At 41.4% G+C, this 27,022-nt stretch overlaps 1 protein-coding gene across 6 annotated transcripts; it reads right to left on the bottom strand.

Moving 5' to 3' along the window:
* Nucleotides 1-27,022, bottom strand: P4HA2 (prolyl 4-hydroxylase subunit alpha 2). 6 transcript variants are annotated; one of them, XM_030957566.1, is made up of 17 exons: nucleotides 26,973-27,022; nucleotides 25,578-25,693; nucleotides 19,708-19,800; nucleotides 17,921-18,017; nucleotides 16,575-16,726; nucleotides 14,987-15,124; nucleotides 13,892-14,131; nucleotides 12,039-12,250; nucleotides 11,091-11,267; nucleotides 7,568-7,638; nucleotides 7,239-7,338; nucleotides 6,263-6,316; nucleotides 3,835-3,894; nucleotides 3,701-3,766; nucleotides 1,501-1,569; nucleotides 1,008-1,104; nucleotides 1-277 (listed from the first exon to the last, which is right to left on the bottom strand). In XM_030957566.1, the coding sequence occupies exons 3-17, from the start codon at nucleotides 19,787-19,789 to the stop codon at nucleotides 207-209; spliced, it is 1,686 nt and encodes a 561-aa protein (XP_030813426.1). In that variant the 5' UTR covers nucleotides 19,790-19,800; nucleotides 25,578-25,693; nucleotides 26,973-27,022; the 3' UTR covers nucleotides 1-206. The 6 variants fall into 6 exon arrangements, with proteins under 6 accessions (XP_030813426.1, XP_030813423.1, XP_030813420.1 ...); XM_030957563.1 differs by lacking the exon at nucleotides 3,701-3,766; XM_030957560.1 differs by lacking the exon at nucleotides 3,835-3,894.

The raw sequence follows: 27,022 nt of genomic DNA, 5'->3' as shown, positions 1-27,022 counted from the left end.
GGAAAATGTGGAAAAAACTGCAACCAAAAGACATGAATGTGTACAATGCCATTTACTTTCTTTCACAGGTGTTACATATTTTATTGTTCTTTTGTAGTAAAGTGCCAGGACTCTTGGAGAAAAAGATGGATCATTTCTTAGAAATGAACTGGAACAAACAACAGTAGAAAAGGAGACAGAAACAAAGGTCTGCAGCAGGCTGGAGTTCAGTCAACTTCTGTTCTCCCACAAGGTCTTAAGAATTCATTTCCTCTTTCATGAAACCATTTGTTTGAAACTGCAGAAACAGGGAACTGGAATTAGTTATCACCATGTACCCAGCATGGGTATCATCACAACCTAGATGGATACTCCAGGTAAAATCTTTCAGTTTGGGGATCCATGCTTATACTTCTCTACTCACCCAAGGGAAAACACATAGAAAGATGCAAAAGGCTGGGGCAGAAAGGATCTTCCCCAATGCACTATTCTGGAGCTAACGCTAACAGAGCAGTGTATTCTGGGGCTTGTATCACTGACAGTCAGCATGCTCTGGCACTCCAGGGGCATACCTTGGAGGCTAGGGGATACAGGTATGGGAATAGATTATATGAAGCTTGATAGGCTTTCAGAAGGAAGCAGAAACTCCTGATGTCCAGACACCCATTTACCTTAAAGGAACTCTCATCCTTTTGCAGCTCAAACTATGGGCAGATCTTTGTAGGAATAGACCTGATTCTCGCCAAGTGACAATTCAAGTAATTCTGATGCTGATACATTACACAAACCCAGTGACAGTCTTACACTTTGTGCTGCCATTGACACAAAAACTCACTAGAAAAGCTATAGCTGTAAAATGCAGCTGCTTAATACTTCATGAGATCAATGGCAAGAAATTTCATTATGGCCAAATGACTCCAGTAGTTGAAGGGGTACCCAGGTTATGCTTTTATAAGAGTTCAGTGTATCCCCAGCTTTATATAGATGAGCCTACCTTCAGGATTTGTTTCCAAAGAAGTATTACTTACCCCATTTACACCCTACTAGTACTGGACAAGCTGCATGTCTTGTTCTATAATCCCCCTCACCACTTCTGAAGAGATTGTACCAAAACACTGCTGTTCCCTGAAAAGTGAGATCAGACTTGGATTAGTCAGAACCTAGTCAACATAACCACATTAAAGTAAGGGGAGGAGGATGCCCATGGATTCAGCTGCAGGTGGCTGCAAGCACTTTAATAGGTCACCAACAGCACATGAAAAACTCTTAGTCCTGTTCTAGTACAGCCACGTTCAGAGGACAGAGGAATTCTACTGAACATAAGTTTATTTTGTTAAAAATAGTTGTACAGAGAAACTGTTCACACATTACCAACAAAGGGAGATGCCCTTTGGTCTGCAAGATCACTACAGCTGCAATGAACTGCACTTGTCACATCAGCTGACTTACACAGATTGTGCTGAGGGAGAGCCAGGAAGTGGAGAGAGAAGGAATAAACCCAAACACATAAACAGACTTTACCTTCTTGGGCCATATTGCTGCCCCAAAATCTGGGAAAACTGTAGCTCCTCCAGCTTCTACATCACTCATCTGAGAAAACAAAGTCCACAAACTGTATTTTTACAAGGCTTTTCATACAGTCTCACAAGCTATAAATGTCCCAAGGCCTGATATTTGCACTTGCACCCCTACAAGCAGCACTGATGAGGAGGGTGCACTTCAACCAGCACAATCTGCAGAAGAAGCAGTACCTGCTGTCGAAGCATTTTATTTCAGCTGAAGGCTTTTTTGCAGATTATGTCTATCTGATATGCATTTCCTAGATTATGTATCCTCTACTTCAAATAGCTACTAGAAGTTGTGTACCTGAAATGTTAATAAGCTAATACTCTAGAACAAGAGAGAGGACCTCAGAGTAAGCTAGTTTCAAGAATTTCATTCTACTTTATGATCCAATTAGGAAAACAAGAGTCTGTTAAACCACATATTTCCTCATAAATTGAAACCATGCCTTTGGAACTCATTTTCATAATTTAGTTTATGCATCTTGGTCAACCACTTCAAAAACTACACAAACTATTAGAAAAACCTCTCTTTCTGCACTGTTTCTGTGCTGTTCACCAACAGTCTTATGCAATTTCAAGTGCTTTAGGCAGCTCAAGCTTCAACAGCTGCAGCTATGTGACTCTAAACAAAACCATGCATCTTTATGTTTTGCACTACTACACTGGAATGAATTTAACCCTATTATATTCATCAATAACAATGGATTTATTATAAATTCTAGACTTGACTCAAACCCCAAACTTCTAGCACTTCTAGAAGTGCTCCCATTAAAAACAGAATGTCCTTCCACTGAAATCAGTAAGCTTTGGGTCAGATTCTAATTAAAAGAAACAAATTAGTCAGATCCAACTCCCACCAAATTTAAAACTACTATTAATACACTCCCAAAGTCCCCACAATCCCTATTGTAACTTGGATTTCTGTTTGAAGCAGAAGTTGTTACCACTCTGGTGTCCTCCTGCTTGGTACAATAAAAGGGCATCAGATGCCACAAGTGCACAGGTTTTTGCCCCCTCCAGCTAGAAAGCATGTGCATGCAGCCTTGCAAGTTAATACATATCTTAGCCACACAACTACTCTTTTTAGTAAGGCTGGTGGTACATGTATGATGTGTTATGAGTTCTGTATTGGATAAACAAGGGCAAAGTGCCTTTGACCATGTACAACTGGCAGAGAAGATGTGTATTGTTCCTTCTAAATCAAAGCTCATCCAAAATTCCGAGCAGCAAACAAAATAAAGGTTGACTCAATTTAAAATTTCTTTGCAGCAGAATATTTCACACCTACCCATCTTACACCAATTCTTGTTTTGAAGATTATATTCCTCCCCACTACACCAAGTTGAAAGTGTTAATGATTCTGTTTTGAGATGCATTTCACTCTCAAAATATGATGTCAGCCAACAAATTTAAAATTCTGTGATAAAAATATTTAAACTATATCACTAAAATCTTAAACACAGAACATGAGGTGATCCTAAAGATATAGTGGGTACAGGTTGATAGATAAAATAGTGTCAGAAGACTACTACTGTAAAAACAAGGTCACTATTCCCAGTGGCAGCTGTTTAAGATTCAGTGTACATGGTCTGTGGGCTGTATAATGCATGCAACTAATGAATCTTTTAAGTCTGCACTGTAACCTAGTTGCACAAAGTTTATCAGCTCTGCCTGCCTTTGTTTGTTGAAGCAGCACCTGTGCTGAGCAACTGAGCAACTCTGGCTTTGCCACACAGCTGAGGAAGAGATCACAGACCACAACATCACATGCTGTCAAACAGTGGTCGAAAAACACGACTGTCTCACATTAAGTGGCTGATAGTCAAGTTCTCCAAAAGCACACCACATGAGTACCCCACATATTTCCCTCTGAGAATTAAGCCAAAGTCTCCTTGCCCCCATGGAATCCACTTAAGTACAAGATTCCATAGCAGAGTAACTGAAGGGAGAAGATGGGCCCTATATTCAAATTTTCTGCTCTGACATCAAATACCACCAAAATTCTATCAATTCAGATGGGACAGCACCTGATGCTTGCAGGAATAATGAAATCCTACTGCCAGATGCCAGGAAATCTCTACAAAGAACCAACTGCGCAAGCTGTAAAAAGATGCTGCTGAAGTTACACTCAATGCATAAAGGATCATCATACTTACATAGTTTAAAAAAGTGGCCACACGATTTCCAGTCCCTAACCGCTTGAAAGCATCTGGCTCATCTTTCTATAAAATTAAATGAGAATAACTGCAAATTTCCAGCTCCCAGACAGCAGACAGACAGAGGTACTTACATAGTTAAGAAACGTCGCTAGCCTATTTCCTTCCGATTTGAGTGTGCTGTCAAAGGGTCGCTGCAACAGACAACAACTTTAACCCAGGGTCCCAACAGGCTCTCAGCAGAGCTACCCACATGCAGCTCTGCAGAGATCTTCAAGCCCAATTTAAAGAGTTGGAATAGAAAGGGGACAAGTGATACAGGGCAGTGTTAAAGCCATCACAATTTGCAGCCAGGGTGCACAGCTGCATGCACAGAGCACTGGGATGTGACAAAGAGAAGTTGCATTGAACAGCTCTGGAGAGAGAATAGAAGCACTGCTTTCAGGGCCTGTGGCACAGATGTTATCCAAGTAAGGTTAACAACAGGCCATTATTGCTCTGGGCACTGATCCAAAGTCAACAACTGACATGAGTACAAAAAATTAATCTTCAGTGGGCTTTAGATAACAGTCTTGTAAATGTAACAACTCAAAGAAATACTGTCATGAGAAGAGCAAATGCATGTTTTGACAGCAGACAAAACTATAGAGTAGTTTCAGGTGGTTGCCTGTCTAGGACTAAAGACCACATCAAAAAGATCAAATTGTCTTTAGTCTGTAAGAAACATTGAGTTTCATTTGTTGAAGTTGAGATCACACTGGTGCCAGTGTAGAAGCAGAAAGAACATTCAAAATACCAGTGTCTTTCCTTCAAAAAAATGAAATTAGAAATTTATTTACAATGCTAATAGTCAGGAAGTCATTCCAGTCAGGAGACATCAAGTTGCATTTTTACACAAAAAGCAGTAATGTTCAACATTTAAAGAAAACAATAAATCAGTATTGAAAAAGAAACAGCAGGAAAAACCACACTGGCTATGTCTAAGATGTTGTAGTTCAATCTGCTTGAAGCATGTTTTAATGAACAAGGGGTCTTTCCTGGAATGTGTTCACAAAAACCCCAAACTTGCATATGCAATTCCAATCCAAAAAAGCCAACATAAGAACACAGATACAGAAAATTCCCTGGTTACTGCCACTGCTGTGAAATCCAGGTCCAACTATGAATTTCTGAACTTCAACAGCAAAAATCTAACTTGAACAACCAATAAAATCTCCAAGTTGTAATAGGCAGCTACTGAAGGGCCGCTATTTGAGAACTGCAAGGGAACAAAAAGCTTCAAGGTTGATCAGAAGCTGGGGAGACACAGCAGCACCTCTATTTCACCACAAAGTCTGTGATCCACAGAGAGCCTGCAGGACCAGACCAGAACTGTGGCAACCTCTGCAAGTGCCTTGCCTCAGCTGACAAATGCAGCCAAGGTTATGTTCCAAGTGGAGCTCTGCTCCAGCTCCTAATCCAAAAGTAAAGTCCACAGTGGCCAATTTGATGCCTGAGGTCCTTGAGTTCAAAGGATTTGAAGAGAATTTAAGAACACTTGCTCAACTCAGGAAACTAAGCAGACGAAGTTAAGAGGAAAATTCTCAGAATGGGCCAAAGCTAATGAATACAAACTTCCTTAGTGTTAAAACTTGGAATTTTTTTTTATTTTTTAAACAGTGCTAAGTTAGGAGGCTTCAATCCTGCACTTAATTATTGGGTTGTATACTCTGGCTGCAGCAATCCCTCCTACCAGGTAAAACCAGTGGGACAATCTGAATTATGCCAGATCCCACTGAAATACCACAGAAACCAAGGCATCACATGGATTTTACATTTGAAGTTACCACTCACCACAGCTCCTCAGTATGCTTAGCACAGCCATGAACTTGTTGAGGGTCATTATTAAGAATCTGCTTTGCTTTTCTCCCACAGCAAGCCAGAGCTGTTCTTTGCCAGGCAGAGCCCTCTAGTGCCTCATGAAGACCCAGCACTAGCACCTGTACATGCAACCTGTGCTGGAGCACTGCCCTCAAAACCAACCCAGGGAACTCTTTTCAGACCCCAGTGCTGCAGCCACTCTCAGGGGTCTGCCAGAAGGGCTGTACAACCTATGAGGATTTCCATAATGTTTACTTTTCAGGAGGAAGGTGGAAGGATATCTCCTCTTCAGTCACCTCCTGCAAAATGCTTCAAAACACCCAGCAAAGCAGGGTTTGGACAACATCACTGAACTCAGAAGCCTAATGGAACAAGGCAGATTCATAACACACAGCTTGCAGACCTCAGTATACAAATAAAACAATGCAAAGAGCACATTCAAGTGCTGCATGACTCTTTTCGAGTCACTGTACTGTGTAAGGAATCAAGGTCCCAAAGTAAGCAGGGAGATTTGTTCATAATTCTCCTGAACTTTTCAGCATCAGAGAAGGTAGTGCAAAGGCTTTTCAGAATTCATAATTCATCCATGCAACAGGGCTACATATTAAATGCTCTAACAGAAAACACCTCCAAAACTTCTCTCAGACCAAACTGTTCCCTCCTCCCCACCCCATTAAGAAATAATTGCAAGTGTGATCTTACCCTGGAAAAATCAAAGTGTGGCTCGTACTGCCCTCCCATTCCATAGTTGGCAACCTACAGCATGGAAGAAGGAAACACATATTTATGTATTGAACTGCAAGTGACTGCTGCAGAACAGCACTTGCTCTCAGAAATCCAAGGCAGGCTCTGAGAAACAGCACTTTGTGGCAAGATGATTATCTATAGTACACTGAATTTATTTTTAGATTGCCGGAACTGAGGTACACAGATGAGAAACAACTTGAGTGCTTTTTCCATTTTGTAGCTTGAGGGTTTGTACTTATCACTACAACAGCTTGTTTAACATTCAGCAGCAATAGTTTCACCACATTCTTGCTTCCTTCCTCTGAAGGAAAGGCAGATGAAAGTGTGCAACTCCCTGTGAGTTCAGCCTAGGGGACAGAACTGGACTCTGTGCCACTCATGTATGATCTGTTACATACAAATGCCTCTCCAGTTTCACAGAAAATTAACTTAAAAGCACCTCTTCCCTTACTTTTTAATCACATGTTTTAGTGACTCTGAGGCTGTACTTAATGTGTCTCCCATTCACTACACAAATACCTGGTTTCTATGGATAGCCTGTAATCAAGAGTATTTCTACCAAGCTCTGAAACAGGAATTCAAGGAGCATGGAGGAAGAGAAACAGTGAATAGACTAACATACAGCTATTCTGGCATTGCTGTACTACTGGCACTCTTCTTCCCAACAGCCATCCAAAGATCAGAATTCGTATCAGACTATAGCAAAAAAAAACTTGGGTCTTAGAAACATTGAACTAGGACAGAGAATAAGCTTTTGCAGACTTAAATAAGCAGCAGGCATTTCCCTCAGAACAAACTGATACATTTCAGATTTCTGCACGAAGTTATCTTATATTGCTTTAGTCTCTCCACCCTTCTCTGCCTGGCACACACAGAGAAAACATGTGTCTGCACCAGACCTCCTTAACCAGGATGAAGCCAGTCCACCAACCTGCAAGAGCTCAGCTGTTTTCACTGTTAACCCTGTGATCTGCTGCATTCGCTGGTTCACCTTGGCCACAACAGGATCATCATCCTCCTCCAACCACGAGCTAAGGGAAGGACAGGAACACATTTTACAATACCAATCACCACATCACATTTCCCAAGGCAGAAGGATTCTCCTGCCCTTTGTCAGATGGCTAAAAGAGCCATTTTCCATGCATTTGTTGGGAAAGCTTTGGTTACATGCAAAGCAGTTCAGGTTTTTGGACATAGGAGGTAGCAAACAACAGCTGTTAAGCACAAAAACTTTAAAGTTCAGCCCTTCCCTCTGCTTACCTCTTGGATACCCTGTAGCTGGCCACTGTAAGGACACCGGTTTTGGGATCACGTACTGTGGCTCGTGCCAGCTGTGCCAAAACAAATCCCAAGGGGGAAGAAATACATCAGCTACAGGATAGAAAATTTCTCACATCTTACCAAAAACAACACCTGATTTGTCCAACTTCAGTAACTCACTGGATGAAAGAGCTTCAACCTGGAATATTATCTGATTTCATGCTAAAACAACACATGCAGAAACACAGGTACAATCCATGACCTGCATCTGATCCTGGAAAAAGTCTGAGGGACTGCACAGACCATGATATTGATTAAATCCATGAGTTGCTTGCTGAACACGTTTTGAAGGCACTGTTTTTAAACAGCTGGAGTCAATATTAGCAAGAGGGAACAACAACAAAAGTTATCAACATATGAAGTCCAAGTTCCCAGCAAAGAGAAAATCATTGGATAGTCCATGAATTTAATCCACCTGCTCCTCATATGGACTAAAACCCCAACCTCATTTTCAGATGTAAAATAACAAGTGAAAACTTTTGCAGAACAAGTTACAAACTATGGGACAAGCAAATTCCCAGTAGTAGAAAACTCCCAAATACAACTCTCAACATTTCCATGCTCAAATTTTCCAGCCGAGAGATGCCTGGAACATCTAGCTCTGATGAAGGTTAACTCCGCAAAAGCACAGTGCACCTAGACATTTTAAACAGTGAGTATCACCACATTTAGGCCATATGACCAGAACTGTAGGGAAAAAAAATGGAACTTGGCAAAACTGATAAGTTTGCTGTGGTGTCAGAGTGACAGATGACTGCTAACAATACACCAGCTCACTTTGGTTTCATTCGTGCAGCTGAGAACAAGAACTGGGATACTCTTTTCTTTGACTGTAAACTCAGGCCACATTTAAATTTAACTCCTGCTAACCACACACATTCTAAATCATACCTCTTTTCTTCCACTTAATTATAGGTCATAGAAGGCCTTTTTATTTGCCTCTTCTTCAGGGAATGCAGTCATGATTTCCTTCATTTTTCCTCAAATAAGTCTCCAGCCAGCTTTACACTCCTTGTCAGCTGTCTTGTCCCTATACAAGAGTTCTTGGCACAGCTGTTGCTGTAATTCTGACTCACTGTTATTTTGTTCCAGATTTCGCCTGTATAAATTATAACAGAAGAGCCAGACTGACTGAATGTTGTTCTTCACTGGTACAGTGAAGCAAAGCTTTGGGGATATATATTTTGCTTCCCAGACTTTTCATTCTGCTGCCATTTTCAAGCTTGTACATGCTTGCTTGATTTCTGCACCTAGTATATGATATAAATAAATCAGAACTCAAATAAGCCTGACTGCTTTGATATTATTTCCTATCTGCTCTGACAGGCAGGTTTCTTCATTTAAGACACAAAATCTACGTCTCAGTTGGTACAAGCAACTGACAAATGCAAGGCTTCCTCTGTCAGGGTGGAGAAATCAGCCTTGTAAGAGGCATTTGCTCTCAAAAATCATAACACCCTTCATTGGTCAGAAGCTTCACTGACTGTTTCAGAGTCTGTTTAGTTTAGCAAACTCTGTTGTTATTTCCTTCTGAAATTCTGCACTGCTGAAACCCTGTAGCACGAGCTCAGATATTCCTCCATGCCTCCCCACTTCATGCCATATTCTTGCCTGTTCAGACATTCCTGGCTTGCAGGTAACATTAAGAATTTTGGGAATATGTTTCTCATACTATGATGGAGCTGCCTCAATGCTATCCACATCAACAGAGCTAAGAATTTTCTTGACCCTCCCCAGTCAGCTCTGATGGACTGCCTGAAAAGCTGGATCTACTTTTTGGAAGTGGAATAACAGTGATTGCATTTTGCAAAACAAGCATAAAAATCAACTCAACTGCAGCTATTCGCAATCACATACAGATGTTCTTTCTCTACAGAAAGTATTGGCAAGTGTAAACTGCAGATAATGTTTAAGTGCTTGGACTCCAAAGTAAAATTGTCTTACAAATGCATTTTAGAATAAACAAAGTGGTCACCTTTCTGACCCTAAAATAACACTTCCCAGTTCTGTCTGAAAGCTTCCATGATTCCTAACTAAAATTTCCAGGCTAAAATTAAGCTGTATTTATTAAGAACCATCTCACCACAGGACTTGCATTTTCCATTCTTTCAGTAGCATTGCAGAATTTAAAGTTACTCCTGCAGCTTAGGTTTAGAAAAAAACTCGTAAGGAAATGGTTGCTTTTTTAAAAATTGACAATATTCATCTGAATCTTAAGGCTATAATATTTACCTACTCTTCTAGGGACTGACTGCAGTTCTACACTACACAAGATTTCATGAAAAATTCCTCTAACATTAGTAATATATGCAAAATTCAGAGACCAAGCATTAAGACTTTCCATGAAACTCTGAATAAAAAATAGCAGTCTTTAGACAGTGCTTTTATTTGATAAAATAGATTAAGTGATATGCTCTATGTGAATACTTCCATTTTATCTGAAGCTCTTGAAGTTTTTTACTATGATGTAATAGGAAAAACTCTCCATTTAAGGAGGTGAGATTCCTCACTGAGACAGGAGTGTTCAGCCAACACTTCCCTAGCTGGCTAGTAGTCACAGAAGAACCAGCTTCACAAACATCCCAAATTATTAATCATCTGGGGAAGCATCAGTTTCTCAATCTGTTTCTAACTATTTATGCTTACATTTAGAAATACTTACATAAGTGTAAGTCTTCACTGGAATTTTAGTACCATATTTCATACGGTAGCTTGAAGAGTGCTAAAATGAACCACTCCTCTATAAGCAAAGATTTGTTCAGTTTCACATTCTGCTCAGACCTGACAGAAAAAGTATGGGGGTGTCTACTACTATCACACTGCCGTACTACTTTTTGCCAGAAAGGTGACAGAAAATTCCACCTCCAGAAAAAACAGATAATTACTAGCTTTGCATAAGATAGCTGTTTTTATTGTGTGCAGAGTCACTAGAACTCATATAATGAGTAACAAGAAACATCTATGGTTTAGAACAGAAGCAGTGGATTCCAGGATACACAAACAAACAAAAAAAACCAACAACCCCAAACCTCTAGGTATTATTCTGGCACAACTTACATTTTTATCTTTCCACTTCTCTTAAGATTTGGGGTTTTTAAATTTCATTTAAGTTTGGCTCCAGTTCAAAAGGCAGATTCAAGACATACTGCACACCTACTCCCATCATTTTAAGTCAGCCATTTATCTTTTGAAGTCTAGTCTCTAATTTCTTAAAGCTTTCTAAGCCATTTGCTGAGAACTTTGCATAATTAAGTGCAACAATGCATAAACACCTTTGGGAGCCTGGGCTTTATGGTCCTACATCACCAGGCAGTTTCAAAATCATTCCCTTTTAGGCTCACAGCTGCAGTGTATCATCTGTAGTATGAAACCAGATCTTTCAAATCCTTAGCTTAGTCCTTGCTAATAGAGACTGAAGCATGGAATTGGCAGTTATTAGTGAGATGGAAAAAGGGAAACTTACCTTTGGCTTAGCTAGTTGTTTAATCTTCTCAATTTCTTCATCAGACATGACATCATAGTATCTCACAATATGAGGACTGTCCCATTCATCTTCTTCTTTAAAGGGAGCTATCAGCAGATGAGGGTTTCTGTTTCCATCATGGTACCTACAAAACAGCCTTTTTTGTCTTCGAGGTGTCTGAAACAAAATGCCAAACAAAGCATTGTTTGCTCAAACACTTCTCTTGAACTTCAAACAGGCAAGGCAATAAGATGAGTTTCATTCCACATACATTGTAGAAGTCATCAGGTGACCAGAAGATACAAGAGGTAAACAAGAGCGATTCTGCAATTCACTGCAATTAAAAACAAGATATCCTGCTCCAAATACCACTGAGCAGCATCTGAAACACTAACCTTTAAGGGAATTAAACCACAATAGGTTACAGATTAAGAGCTATGCAAGCAGTGAGCTGTAAAAAAAAAGAGTCTGGTCTTCACAATTAAGATGATACAGATGAAATAAATTGGTTCTTTTCCCTGGACTAAGAACTGAAGTGATATTTGTTGAGAGGTACTGGAAATCACTTGGCCAAAATAGTCATTCCAGAAGAACGTGCCTAAGAAGCAAAAGGGAAGGAATAATGTGATTCCCTCAGTGTGGAAAAGCATAATCAGCTCTCAGGGGAAAAAGCCTCCTTTTGTATCTGTACAGCTGACTTTGAAAAAGCTTTTTTTGCTTGAAAAAGCAATTTTCAACAACCCTTAAGAAGTACAGCTAAGACCTGTTTGTGCGTAACAGCTGAAGATTGAGAAGCCAAGATGTAAGATACAAACCTCAGCCTGGACAGAAACAAACTTAAAATTTTTCTTTAAAAAATAGCTTCACAGAAGGAAAAAACAACATGTTCCACCAAACTTGACCACCCTTATGCAAAGGCAGCATAGTCAGGAAATTCTTGTCTCTTACCATTTTCACCCCTTCACCTCGGCAAAGGGCCTCATAGATATCACGCTCTGGCAAGTAGTCAAGGGGCCTCTCATAGGCTCCACTTTGCACCACAGCTTCTGTGGTTGTCACAGTCTTGTTTATTGAATTTTCTTTCTCCTTCTCCTCTCTTTCCTTCTCCAGCAGCTTCTCAAAGTACCGCAGATTACTGCCTGCTCTTTCATGAGTGCTGTCTTCATTGGGAGAAAACCACACAGAAATGGTGATTTTTGCAAACTGTTAGTACAAACAAGTCCCTGTATCAAGACAGCAACAATTCTTCCCTTCCTAAAGCATTATCAGGCAAACAAAGGCATTGGCTTCAGTCTGCACTGAAAATCCACACTGGGAAGCGTCTGTCTTTGCAAAGGAGAGCTGCACTAAGGATACAAAAGAATCCCTTCTGGAAGAACCCATCATAAGACTCTTATTCCAAGAAAAAGATTACAAGTTTTTGTTCTTCACATTCCTTCTTTTCTCTCAACTTTTCTGACCAGTTCTACCCAGGATGAGCAGACCACCAGAGCTCATGAGCAGAGACCAAGGTAGCCCACGTGCTGTACCCCTCCTTTCTACCATGCTGCTCACCCACACAGCACAAGCAGACTTTAGCCAAGTACTGTGGTGGAGTCCAGCCAGTCTTCAGTCCCAAAGACTTCTCTCAGGTTGGGAAGCTCTGAGCCCACCTACAGCACCCATTTGTAGCTCTAACAGGGTTATATGGGAGGGAGCCTGGATTAATAGTATCTTTGGACATACTAGTGATTTATTAATGATGTTGCTAAGAATCAATTATCATCATCAATAGACCTTTACCCCAGATAACTAAGAAGGAACAATTCCTTGTTCATCTGTGTTTCTGGATGCTACTACCTAAAAGAGATTCTTTCCCTTCTGGCCTTCCCAACTTCACTGTGTTTATCTCATGGAACCAACCCAAAAGCTCACCCCAGTCACTACTCACTAGAGCACAGGGTAATAGTGGCCAGATAGGGAAGTTGAGCCCAGAGCAGAGGAAGCTGCTGCTTTCAGAAGGGACTGCCAACTGTGTTCCACTGTTTGCTGCTGATAAGGATTTGCATTCTGCTATCAGTGCTAAACCCCTAGAGCTAGATTCAATGCTTATTCATATTCTTGTAAATTTAATTTAAGAATTCTAGTTCTGCAGAAATTAGACTAATAAATATTTTTCAATAGGAAGGTTTCACCCACTCTCAGGATGCTGCTAGTATCTAAACTAACAACCACAGCCCATTAAAAAACCCATCAAATACCTAACACACGTAATGTTAACTCTAAATGAAGAGGACAGACCTTCCCACTGCAGGAAGTAGGCAAAGCTGGATAGGAAGCCTATTTGCTTACTCAAAGGAAAGCTAAAAACACTTCAGAAATAGATGGAGGTTTTAAGAAACTCAGTTTGTTCTGAATATTCAGAAATAAATACTTTAAGATCTCAGGCCGTGAGTACCTGCACTGAGGAATAAAGAAGTATATGTAAAGTCAGTAGGACTTTACAGAAGGTGCAGCACTGCCTATATCTATAGTAGCCTTGATCTCCACTTGAGACATCTCCGTACACTCCAGCAAGGCACACAGGCAGTGAGTGCAGTCAGACACACCAGGGCCTTGGGTAACAACAGCATGGACCATAAGACAGCTTGTTAAAGATACTTCATGTATAAATAGACTTTTTTCCAGGACCCACATTTATTACAAGTCATCTGTCAGGATATCCCTTCCAGTCAGCTCACCAATGTGGATGGGCCATGACTGTTCTCAGCTCTGCTGCTGGCAGCACTTCCCAGCTAAAGTAACATGGTCTTTGCTCTTACCGAGGGATATCAGGCGCCTGGTGAGCTCCATGGCTCTGTGCAAGTCCCCAAACTGGAAAACAGCATAGCTGAGATAATCTAGGATCTCTACTTTGCTGACTGTTGTATCCTCCCCCTCATCATGCTGTTTTAAGGCTTGCTCCATCCAGAGCACAGTGTGATAGTAGTCCCCGTCGTTGTAGGCTGTCTTCCCCATGCCAAAGCAGTCACCAACTGTCAAGGAGGATCTATATTTTGTTCCTAAAAATAAAAAGATATCTTTCAGCAATCCACACAAGCACCACTGCCTTAAATACATGGGACACATTGAGAAGTATCTGTAAATACACACTTATCATCCAAAAATGCTTCTAAGAAACAATGCTTTGACAATATTTTAAGTTCAGTACTAAAGTGATCACCATGAGAATTAAAGAGTAAACTACCTTATTTTTATTCTAATTAATTCCTTTGGAAACAAAGAGAAGTTTAACAGAAGTTACAGTGGTAAGCTATTGTGCTTTCTGTTGTAGACAAAGGAAGAGCAGACTAACATCTTAACAGATTTCACCTAACCTACAGATTAACACTGTCAGATGATCAGAGAAGCCTGACTACATGCTGACTACGTGCACAGTCAGCTTGTTTCTCTTTACTGTAAATATGTATTTGTGCATAAGCAAGCTGATGTTGATTTAAATAAATTGGGCATCCAGTTGAGTTGACTGCACTGATTTCCAGTTGCTCCAGCTCAGAAGATGCACACGTAAGACTTAAAATTTAGTTAATTATTAATGGCTAGTCATACTTACAACAAATAAAAATATTGTGTCAGCTCATTTACTGACACACCAACAAAGCCTATTCAGTTAGTAAACACCATGTTGGTACCCACCATAACCTGTTTCAGTAGGTGTCTCATCAGCAGCAGCAGCAGCAAAAGCAAACCTTAATCAGGACTCAGCTAACAATCAGACATCCCAGTATTTCTTGAAATTTTCTGAAACATCTGTGGCAAAACCAGTTAACCCTCATTTCATAAAGGACTTTAGGAGAGAGTTTGAGGATATTACCACTTCCTTCCTGTTAAAGCCAAGGAGTCCTTGGTGCACTTACCTGGCAAGTTCCCTCGAGAGAGGGTTTCAGGATCCAGTTTATAGGTGTCCTGCAGGCGCATCAGAGCCTTTGCTGCTCCAGTCTCATCTTCTTCAGTTGGAAAAAACTGACGCTGGATTGTAAGATTTGCAATAAAGCCTTTGCAGCAAAAGGGCAAGATGTTACTTCCAGAGCTTGAATAAATATCAGTACAAGATTGACACAGAAGAGGAAACATCTGCTCTGGCTAGAGAATTAAGTTTCAAATAACCCAGATTTAAAGCCTCTTATTAGGCTCAAAAGTTATAAATACATTGTTTTCTGTACCTTTTCAAGAAATACAGCTCATGAGTAAAAAATAAAGAATAAATAGCTAAACTCAAATTTCTTGTGCCACAAAAGTACTGATGTACAACGTGAATCTAATGATCTTCATTGTCCTGTAATCTCTCTTTCTGACATGAAAGCTTAACAGCTTTCATCAAATCTCCTGCAATACTCATATACACAACTGATTTCAGGTTTTAGTACTGGTCAACGATCTCCAACTTGGTATTCCAACATCTAAAGTCACAAGAGCTTTTCAAGTCTCAGTTCCAGGGACAGAGACCCTGATCCAGGATCCCCTCACTAGCATAGGGCCTTACTCAGTGAGAGAATTAAACCTGACAAGTAAACCAGGCGATACTCAGAAATAAAATCAAATGCACTAAGTAAACATGTCAGGGCTACACAGCAGGTTGGTTGGGCAGAAGAGGAAGCCATCAACTGAAGGAAAACAGCCCAACCATTTCTAATCATACAGAAAGCCAACTGGAAAAAGAAGCATTTAGAAAAAATTAGCGACAGACGTATTCAATAGACTTGAGAATTTTATTTCCATTTAGGATAACTATTCCAAAAGGCAATAAAAGCCTTGTCTGGAAAAAACTTTCAAGTACCTAAACTTAAGCATATGCAGAGTAGAAAGGGAAACCATGTGGTGTTCTGCCTGAAAAACACAACCACCTCTTCCTCATTTTCCAAGAGTCCAGTAAAAATAAAACTCCGCTTAAAAAAGATATGCGAGCAAATTCAAGCAGACACTTGAAAAAATGATGTAAACCCAAGGATTAGTACTGGAAGCATTTGATTTAGAAGGATAGGTTTAGAGATAGCAATCATATATTATCCTGGTTTTGACAGACAACAGCATCTGCTGACTCTAATTCTGGGGCTGATAAAGTTTCTCCACCAGTTCAGTATGGGACTCATTTTTATTCTTAATCTTATTCTCTGATCAACATGGTCAAAAAACAGTGATCATCAAGAGAAGCAACAGACTGGGAAAGCAATTGAAGCAGTTTATATACAAGAGAACAATAACACTCAACAGTTACCAGCACAGCTTTAAGCATGTCCCATTCTCCCTTTCTCCTCAAATAAAACACTTTGAGTCTTGACTAAGACGTGTTCAGTTGCAAGTTTCACTCGGATAATCAGTACACACAAGTCAAGTCCTTAGCTGCTTTTTAAACAAACTTGGCAATAATATTTAAACCACAATCAAGCTTGTGGTTTTCCAGAACACAAGGCTGCCTCCTGACAGCAGTCCCCTGTAACTCCTTACCATTTGTTGTGTCCTGAAGAACCAGGTTTTCCAATTCCAGCCAGTCAGTATTCAGACGCTTGACAAGCTTGTATGCATTCACAGGGTGTGCCAGATACCCTTCTGGATCAGAGGCTGATTTGCTGGTCAGTACATCCATCTTTTCAGCCCAGCTGGAATGAGAAGTGTGCACACGATTTAAGAAGGAAGATGTGCATTCATAAATTGTTCTCAGGCATTTATGAATGCACATCTTTCATCCTAAATCATTCAAATTACACATCTAGATCAAATTATTGCTGCTTTTACTGTCACAACTGGCTTTCAACCTTTTAAGTTCACAAGGATAAAGTGGAGTTTTTTTTAATTACAATAGTCTTTCAAAGGGAAAGTATTTCCCTGCTTAGTATTTTAAACCTGACTTCAGCAGACACGCAGCTCAGTTGTAACAAGCCTTAAAAATACCAGTTTATTCATAGATTGAACAGATATTCTCTTTACCAATACTTGAAAAGGATATTGCTTTGCCTCCAAAGGCCAGCTTTTCAAGAAAAGAACATTTTGTGTCTATGTGACCAGAATTCCTACCATCCCACTACTCCATAACTCTATTCTCATCCTACACTCCCAAAGGAAGGTCAGATTGACACATACAGCCTTGAGCTGAGAAGTTTTTTGGAAAACACAACTCCTCCTAGAGGCACTCAGCTCTTCTGAACCTGGACCTCATGCAGCCTATCCTCCCATCACACCCTAGTATATATTGCTATTGGCTAGAGGAGAATTAACAATCTTCCTATGTGACACAAAGTATCAGCTGTCAGCAAGAGCCTTTTAAGTGATCCAAGCAATCAGCACAACATCAGAGATATGCGGCAGCCAGGCTGGCACCTGAAGAGAACAGGGCAGGAGAACTGTCCCTGAGGGCAAAGCCAACACAGGAAGGAACCCAGAGATTTGGTAAATGCCACTGGCACACCTGGCTCCTGTAAGCAGAGCTGATGGCATGAAACAACAGGCAGCACAGAGCACTGGTACACAGAGGCATTTAGCTCCCATGACAAGACTGACATGACTCTGATGTGTCCTCTCTACAGGAGTCCTGTGGTGGTACAAGGACAGGGCAAAATGGAGACAGCCCACCAGAGCACCATTTCTAAAGAAGTAAATTCTGAGCGATATCTGAAGCCGGGACCCTTGTAGGTTAATGGGAATAAATAAAAACAAGTTAGTACCTATCCTCTCCCTGTAATTATCTACTGAGGAAATACCAACAAGATTTAGTATCAGAGAGTGTGACAAAGGTGGGGTGTGATTGAACACAACTGAGCCATTTTGTCACCCTTCATTACACAGATCTCCCCTACCTTTTAATCTGAGAGAGCTTTTTCTCTTCTGCTCGGATATATTCCTGTAAAGACTGTACCAAGTCCTTCTCCGCATAAATCAGGTCTGTCATTTGACCTAAAAAGAGTAGGAGCAAATATTCATCAGTCCTAAAAAAGTAACAATTCCCAAGTGCACAGAAAAGAAACCTTAAATGCTCCAGGGCTATTAAAACCACCACAAACAACAGACAAATTAAGGATGTGCACAAATTAAGGATGTGCACTTCCAATGCCTGGAAACCACAAAAGCTATCAGACACACAGGTCTGCCATTCAAATGCTTCAAGGGGCTTTTAAAGTCCCAGCTTCAACAGTTCATGTAGCTGTGCACTGACCCTTCCTCTGCCTCTGAATTACTTTTAGTACTACAAGTACAAGCAAGACAAGAAAGGTTTGACACTCATACAGCTATGGAGACAAAGCAACAAAAGATTCAAATTGTTGCCAAAGCATCTGTTCTACATATGGACACAGATTAGGTCATACTAACAAATTATTAGTGTAATCACTAAGATTATTTAAACTTACAGTTTTACAATATGGGTAACCATGGGAACAGCCTAAAATTACACAGAGAGGAATTTCAGACTAATGTTCATAGACTCACACACACTCTCCTGATTAGCATTAGTGGAAATTGCTAACATATCAGTCCTAATTGCTATGACAAACTTGGCTTGTCAAAGCCCAAACTGAAAGAACATTATTAGATTCATAAATGCAACCACAGCTCCAGCATTCCAAAGTAATTATGAATGAGGCATGATTAAGCAGATAGAAGGCAGCAGGATATGCTGTTTTCAGAGTTAGCAAAGGTTCACAAATAGGTAAGTGTAAAGAGAAGGTGATCCTTTGTGGAAGCTTTGTATAAAATGCTACTTAACTTAGAAAAATCAGAAGCAAATAATACACATGTAGTTAAATATGGCTGAGCCAGCCACAGGGCATGTGAGGAGCTTGGCACAGGACTCTGGCTGAGCAGTTCCACACAGTGGTGCAGAACAACCCACCAGGAGCTCTGAGCTTTGCCATTCCAAACCAGCTCCACTGACTCAAAGAACATTCTGGAGAACAGCCAGTGGCAGTTAATCAGCCTTAATGCCCTTATGGAGGGCAAGTCCCCAAACTGCTCAACAGGAAAATGTTAGAGCAATTAACAGCAGACAACTCAGTTTGTGCTCATTTGAAGCTCTACCACAATCATACATGATTGGATCCTATTAGAACACAGGAACTAAGTTGTCATAAAAACCAAATTATTTTACAGATTTATTACAATGCAAATTCTTTAGGATTTACTCAGGCCTAGCAAAACATACAATGTAAGGGAGTTACTGATTTTTCCTTCTGACCCCTAACTTTAGCTTTTTGAGAAGACAGGACATTTTGGCTGCTGGAGAAAAATAAAAACTTCACATATTTGCCACTTAAACTATTTTCATAACTCAAATTCAAGATACTAAGCTTTCTAGCATAAGGTGGTGTGTTTTGTTTAAAATGACAACAGATGCACAAATCCTAATAGAACACAGAGCCCATCTTATTTTACTGACAGAGGCCCCAGAGAAACTTGAATCATGTTGGTCAGTGTTCCAAGTCAACCAACTGCAAACAAATTGTACTGATGCTGCAGAAGAGCAGCTTTTCCTAATAGAGACAGTGTTGGCCAGGGCCACATGAAGAAAACCATATGCCTCAGATGACAACTTTAGCAGTTCTAGCAATCACAATAACCACATCACATCATGCACTGGTTCTTTCCACACCTATGGAGGTGAAGAACTCTGCCTCTGTGTGCCAGATCAGGAAAACACAAGGGAAGAACATCAGCTGCAGCCAGGGCTTCATCTTCCAGATACCTGTAAAAAATTAAAAGGAAAAGGAGGAATAAAAATAATTAACTTATTTGTGAGAAACAAGGCAAAGCATTAACCTTTATCTTCAGTCATTTTAACCTCATGAAAATTATTTAGACTCTCTGAATTTTAATTTTTAAAGCTTGAAAAAACTCTTCTTCAACCATAGGAGCTGTTACTTAACAGTATCAAATGCTATCTTGCATACTCTTTGGGATTTACATGGAATACACTGGAAAGCCCACATGAGAAAAGGGAAACCATATACACATATTGTCCACTGAGACAGTGAGAAAAAGCTCTTTTGCAAGAGCAGTTCAGCACCTTCCATGTCAGACATAACTAGAGCTGGAAAATATGAGACCCACAAATTATATTCCAATAATAATAATAAGTCTGAATTAAATGGGTTTATAGCATTCTATAAAACTCAGTTACTTAAAAACTGTCTAGAAACACAAATAGTGAGAAAGCCAAATAGAGGAATAGAACATTTTGTAGTGTAGAAGTGGCAGCAACGGTTGGAAAAGTTAGAAGTGAAATTTCCAGTTCTGCTTATTCAAGATGCATTATCTCAGCATATTGGCCTCTGGGCACAGCCCTTATAACTTCTGTATTTCAAAAGCTGTGCCAGTTTAGAAATCCAGCCCCAGAGATGGATGTTGAAAGCAGATTGTTCCACTTCCAGAAGCACAGCCTGAGGGGTATGGGAGGAAAGCCAGTCTGATCAGATGGGTCAAGTGAAGCAAAGGATGCAAGGGGCACACAGAAGAGCCTCCTGGGAGCCCTGATGACCAGAACACCTTCTCCAGGGGCTTCATGAGGAGCACTGCACTGGGATCAGACCACAACTCACTCTAGAACTGCCTGCCCACCAAGCAGGAACAGGCACCAGCACCAGCCTCATGCAGGAGCACTGCTGCTCAAACTGGAGCTCCTGGCACACCCCTGCACAGTGTCACAAGGGAGGTGACAACTCTCCACCTCAGCTCAGGAAGCTGTTATTACTTTTTCCTGCTCAATGTAACTGGGCAAACTGGTGGCTCAAAATTACCACGTGCAACCCAGTAACTTCAAATACAGTAAAAATGCAACTATTGGGGGCAAAATGGAATCAGCCTGAGAAAGGGGAATGGAAGGGAAAAATGAAAGAAAATACATGGAGCATCCTGAAATTTCAAGCAATGCAGCAAATAGGAAGGAATCAAGATAATTCTGCAATAACTCTGACTTGTTCCCTTGGGCTCCACACATCTGCCTCCAAAAGATGAAATACCCACAAGACAAAAGATGAAGAATGGATATTTATTTCTTTCAAGCCCACAGCACAACTGAAACTCTCACCCTCAGCTGGGCTCACCAGAAACAAAGACCAAATACATCCTCAGTGACACCACCACGACTAAAGACATTAGGAATAGCTCTGTCCTCTGTTGTGTATTATCACAAGGCAAGATGATTATTTTTAAATTATTCTTTTGATTGCTTTACAAGACTACACAAGGAATCAGAATCATTTACCACAACAGTTCGCAAGCATGAGTAAGCAGGAAAATGTCTCACAGTATCATAAAAAGTCTTCTCCTTTCCCTCTTTTGCTTCTCACCTTCCTGCAAACCACATATTCCCAAACTGCTTGTTTAAGTTAGTTAAGAACTAGTACATGGGTAATCTGAGAAATGAATAAAGCTGAGTGAATAGTGCCATGCAGAGGTCTGCCAATATTACAAGGCACAATAAGTGATGTAGCAGAAAGCACAGCAAGTCAAGTGCACTTGGGAAGTACATTAATTTGGATATATTAAGCCTCATCTGTCCATCTGAATAGTCTGCCATCATTTAATGGAGTGGTTTTTTGGATGCACAACATAAAGCCTGGGAGAACAATTACAAGTGAATATTCCAGTTAAAACAGCTCTACACTTTCCTGCACTTCCTCACCATGTTCTCTCATGGCTGAGGAAATCTGCCAAGAAGTACTACAGCTACCAGCTTGTCTTTATAGCAGATCTGCAACAGCTTTACCATCCTACTCAGTTTTACTTGAGTCAATAAACAGAGACCATAGTAAAAAGAGAAAGCAGTTCTTGCTCAAACAAGCAGGACACCTGGCTGCAGGGTTGGCAGATTGTTTGTACATTCTTTTCACAGCTGTTACTGGGAAAACCAGCACAAATAATGAATTACAGGAGGCTGAATAACCAGTCTTGGCTGGCAGGAGCGTGTGTGCACAACAACACGTACATGCGCCCACGCCACTCAGCTGAAAGGAGGGCAAGAGGGGCACAAGGGGCATGAGCAGCTCATGCCTCAATAATGGAGACAAATGTTTGTAAAGTAGTGTGCTTTATTCAAACAGAAATGCCAAACAAGCCTTTGTAGGACAAATACTGCCTATATTTCTGGCTTTTCTTTTGTGGGTTTTGGGTTTTCTTACTTCTTTACAGTATAAGACCTCAATGAATCATTACTCCTATGGAAAGAGTGCTGTCAGGCCCAGAGAACACTGGCAGAAGGAAAAAAGTTCTAGACAAAATACACAACGGTGGAATTTTTCTCTACAGGTTAGACTGAATTCTTTATTAAATAAGCTTTCTGAAAACCTCATAATCAACAAGACCTAAAAATAGAGACTTGACCTATTAAAGGGGAATTGCTTGCATATCTACCATGGTTCTCAGTTTCTCATTCACTCTGAATTCCATATCCAGTCACAGGGAACATAGGCCAAAAGGGAGCACTTTTTTCAGGTCAGAAGAGGAAACAAGTACCTATTACATCCAGTGCCTTTAGGACTCAACTTCTGATCACACTGATATGCTATGGTCTCCCTTATTCATGATAGTACAAGAGAACTCCACTTGCCTGACAGCCTAACTAAAATCAGGGACAAAAAAAGCAAGTCCTTCATCCAGCTCCAAATTTGCACAGATTTCTCATGCAGGAAAATTAAATTAAGTGGAACCAACATAAGACCAGTCTGTACAACAAAGAATACAAGTCATACCCTTTACTGTGGTAAATTAGACCAGAGTTTAACTTGTACTCGTATGTGAACACTTTTTGATCACATGAACTCCAGAAAAAAAACCAAACCAGCGCCCTTCCACTCCTCAGTTAAAGGTGACAGCACTGCCTCTGCTATGGGGCTTCTTTAGGGCAGGTGAGGAACTGGGGTGCAATCTAACTGCTCCAAACTGCTACAAGCCACCTCTTTTTCCAAAGACTAGGTGGGGGAAATTTTTTTCAGAGCACACAGCAATGGTTTCTTCTAAGTCATTAAGGCAGACTGCTCTTGGTTTCATGCTTACAGACCCAGAATCTGCTGCAGAGGAATAAAGCTTCTGAAACAAAGTATCATAACCAGATACTGTCAACATCTGATTAAGATACCATTTTTCTGAGCTACTGGAATACAACATGCGAGCTGATGACACAAGGAAAGGTTACAGCCTGTCTCCTCTTCTGTGCTTGTCTGTGCTGTTAAAGACACCTGGGAAATCACTCTGAAAGCAGCTGCTTCCATTTAAGTATCATGGTGAAATCCAACAAGCAAATCACTAATTCAAGATCACCTCAGGCCACTGATGAGCTCTTGGTGCATGTCACTGTCATATTTTCTGGAAAAATCCCCTTGCCCAGGATTTTTCTCCTGGAAAGCTGAAAAGCCTCAGAGAAAAAGGAAAACAATACTATCTCATTTGCTTCTCCTGTGTTTTGCTGCTTTGGAATGTGGTTTGGACATTGTTTACCAACAGGTGCATGTTTCATTGGTTTCCTGTGAATTGTTTTTACTTAATGACCAATCACAGCCAGCTGTGTCAGGGCTCAGGCAAGAGTCCCAAGTTTTCATTACTATCTTTGTAGCCTTCTGTCTGTATCCTTTCTCTATTCTTTAGTACAGTTTTAGTATAGTATTCTTTAATACAATATCATAAAATAATAAATTAGCCTTCTAAGAACATGGAGTCAGATTCATCATTCCTCCCTTCACAGGGGACCCCAGAAAGTACCACAGGTGCATACAAAGTTGAGGCTCTGAAGTTTGGTCCATCCTCAAACAGCAGTTTGAGGTTGGACTGTTGGATGAGACAGGTCTGTCTGGGGCTCCTCCAAATGCCACTATTTTCCACCCTGTCCTCTTGCTTGCAGATACACCAAGGAGTACTGAACTGGGGCTGCAGATGGCTTCATCCCTTTCCCCTCCACAAACAATGGAGCTTTAAAAGGAATCATTAAGCTGCTATCAGTACTGATGGCTTAATGATATCTAAGTGGAAAATAGTATAAACCAAACTTGCAAGGCTGCTTACCTATTAAGAGCCAAAAGATAGGCTTAATTATAAACAGATTTTCAAGATGATGCCAAGGAGGAGCCTCTCTCAATACCAACCAAGAAAGGCAGCCATAAAACCATTCACTTGTAGCAGTATTTCAAGTCTTGCAGATTTCCCCAGCACATGATAGCAGCTATAAAACATTTTAAAAGTTATTAAATACTAAGGAAAGAAAACCTATACCATTGGCTGAAGTCTTTGAACCAAGTAATTCAAAGCTGAAATTCATTATCCATATGAACTCAGATGCACCAGTGTTCAACCCAGCCCCTTCCTCCAGAGCACACTTGTTTTACTGCTCGAAGCAGCTTATGCCAACATCACTGCCTTTCTTTACAAAGCATTTTAATATGCATCTAAAACCAATTATAATTACCTAGCAAAACACCAATGTGATTGCCTTGTGCTTCTCAAGGCAAGCCAAAAGAAAATGAGGAAAAGCTGTTTATTTGCAAGCATTAACAAGGACACAGCACAATCATACAAAACTGTTGGCATTTCTTTTAACATAAAATAAACTATAACCACCTTAGAAGTCACAATCATGCTGATTAGCTCCCAGTAATTTTTTAAAGCCGTAACAAAACATTTCTTCCACACTCCAGTAGAGAACAAAACTGATGCAAGTCTAAGGCACAGCAAATCCACTTCAATCTTACTCTATAAATGCAAGCTCTGCCTTTATAAAGCAGCCTGGAGTCAAATCCCACAGTGTTGGTAAAGACAAAAAGACTCTGGGCTTTTCCCACTACAGCTTATTTTTTGGCATTAATATCTAGACTGCATTTTACTGTGCAAAGGCCATAACTTTAGTATATCATCATACTTAACATAACTTGAAATAACTTATCATTTGCCATATAAAGCATTAGAAGTATCTTCCTGTTCAGAAATAAGGAGTTATTTTCATATTAAAAGGTCTGCTGTCAGTGAACTGTTTCTTTCAATTCAATTTAATTAAAATCAGGCATTATCTCAGAGGTTGATTCTATTCTCACATCACCCTAGAACATGCCTGCTTCCAGACTCCATGTTCTCACATCTCTGACATATAGAAAACCATGCACAAAAATCAGAACTAGTCATAGGAAAAATATCTATGTTTACAGCTTGCTTCTTTGGAAGTTTGCCAATGCACACAGCATGGAAATTATAAACAGATTGGATTCCTGACTTAAACCTCCAGTGAAAAAATTCTTATGCTTACGGGTAAACCCTGCTCCCTCTGCTGTTACTCTCTTTGAAGTGTGTAATTCCTGCACTGCTTCCCAAAGTACAATTAGTCACATTAAGAAATTGAATCCCAAGAAATTACAGCATTAGCAAGAGGCCACATTCTTGTCTGTTAGTGTCACAGCAGTGCCAATTTACCAAAGCAGAATAATGTTCTGCTTGTGAAATGTGAATGGCAGTTATTGATTGCTATATATATTCACAACATACCTGTGGGATTATTTCCAAGTCCTTAATGCCAGAAAGATGAAATATTACCCTGGTAAAGATGGCCACAGCAGCCTTCCAGCTCCACTCCACTCCACTCTCACAGAGCACCTATAAAACTAAAGAGCAAGAGGTTTGTTACAAAAATGTCTTCTGGGGAACACTACTTTAATACTGAGGAAAAGGGATGATTATTGGCTGGAAACACCAAACATCACAAAGTCAGACAGTCCCAAAAATAGCCTTTATTTACATATCCTCTCTCCTCCTGGCTTCCAGGTTACAAGGACATTTTTTGCTTCCTGAAATAAAATTACTCCTGTCTAGTCAAAGGCATGTTTTGCCATCTTATGACATGCCAAGCTGCTGCACCCCAGCTGAGCTGTGGTAACACTTAAGTAGTGCCTTCAGTTTTCACCAGCTGCTCTCCCCTGCCTTCGCACAGCCTTTTCCACCGAGGCTACGGTCGCTGCATCACACAGGTGACACACAGCTGCCTATGCTCTCCTGGCTTGTCCCCAGCTCAGCTGCACAACTGTGCAGGGACAGGCTTTTTTTTGGTAAACAAACCTCAGAGTAAAACAAAATTAGACGTGAGCAGAATAAGCGCAGTTTGAACACCTCTACGAAGCTTAAGCCATGGCTTGCTCTGTGTGAGCCCGTGGCAGGCAGGGAACACGCACAGCCAGTTAACGCAGCTGGCAAAGTCAGTTGGCAGTGATTTACCCGGGAATGCCAGTCTTATCAAACCCAAACAGCACGGAGTAGGGCAACAAGCTCTTCCACTGTTTTTGCGATGACAGCTCTAACAGGCTTACAGAGACGCGGGATGTTTTGCGGTACCGCTGTCCCCCCGAGCCCGGCCCGCGGAGACCCGCCGCCCCCAGCAGCAGAGCGAGGATCCCGGAGAGGACTGAACCGCGTCTCGCCGGAGCTGAACCCCCTGCAAAGCGCTCGGACCGCGCTCAGGGCTCCGGCAGCGGGACCCCCGCCAGTCCCGGGGGGCTGCGGCAGCGGGCACAGCGTGCTGCGGGCTCCGGCCGTACCTGTGCCCTCAGCGCGGGCTCCGGCCGTACCTGCGCCCTCAGCGCTGCCCCGCTCGCCTCAGCGCGGGCTCCGGCCGTACCTGTGCCCTCAGCACTGCCCCTCTCGCCACAGCTCGGGCTCCGGCCGTACCTGTACCCCAGCCCTGAGCGCGGGCTCCGGCCGTACCCGTGCCCCCAACCCTGAGCGCGGGCTCCGGCCGTACCCGTGCCCCCAACCCTGAGCGCGGGCTCCAGCCGTACCTGTGCCCTCAGCTCTCAGCAGGGGCTCCGGCCGTACCGGTGCCCGCAACCGTGCCCCACTCGCCTCAGCCCCGCGCCCTCAGCCCTGCCCGCTCACCCCAGCCCCGCTCACCGTACGGCCGCCGCTCCCGCCGCCCGTTCTAGAAGCGCCCCGGCCCTTCC

Source organism: Camarhynchus parvulus, chromosome 13 (genome assembly GCF_901933205.1).
Source record: "Camarhynchus parvulus chromosome 13, STF_HiC, whole genome shotgun sequence".
Lineage (NCBI taxonomy): Eukaryota > Metazoa > Chordata > Aves > Passeriformes > Thraupidae > Camarhynchus > Camarhynchus parvulus.
This window is presented reverse-complemented; position numbering and strand designations above follow the sequence as displayed.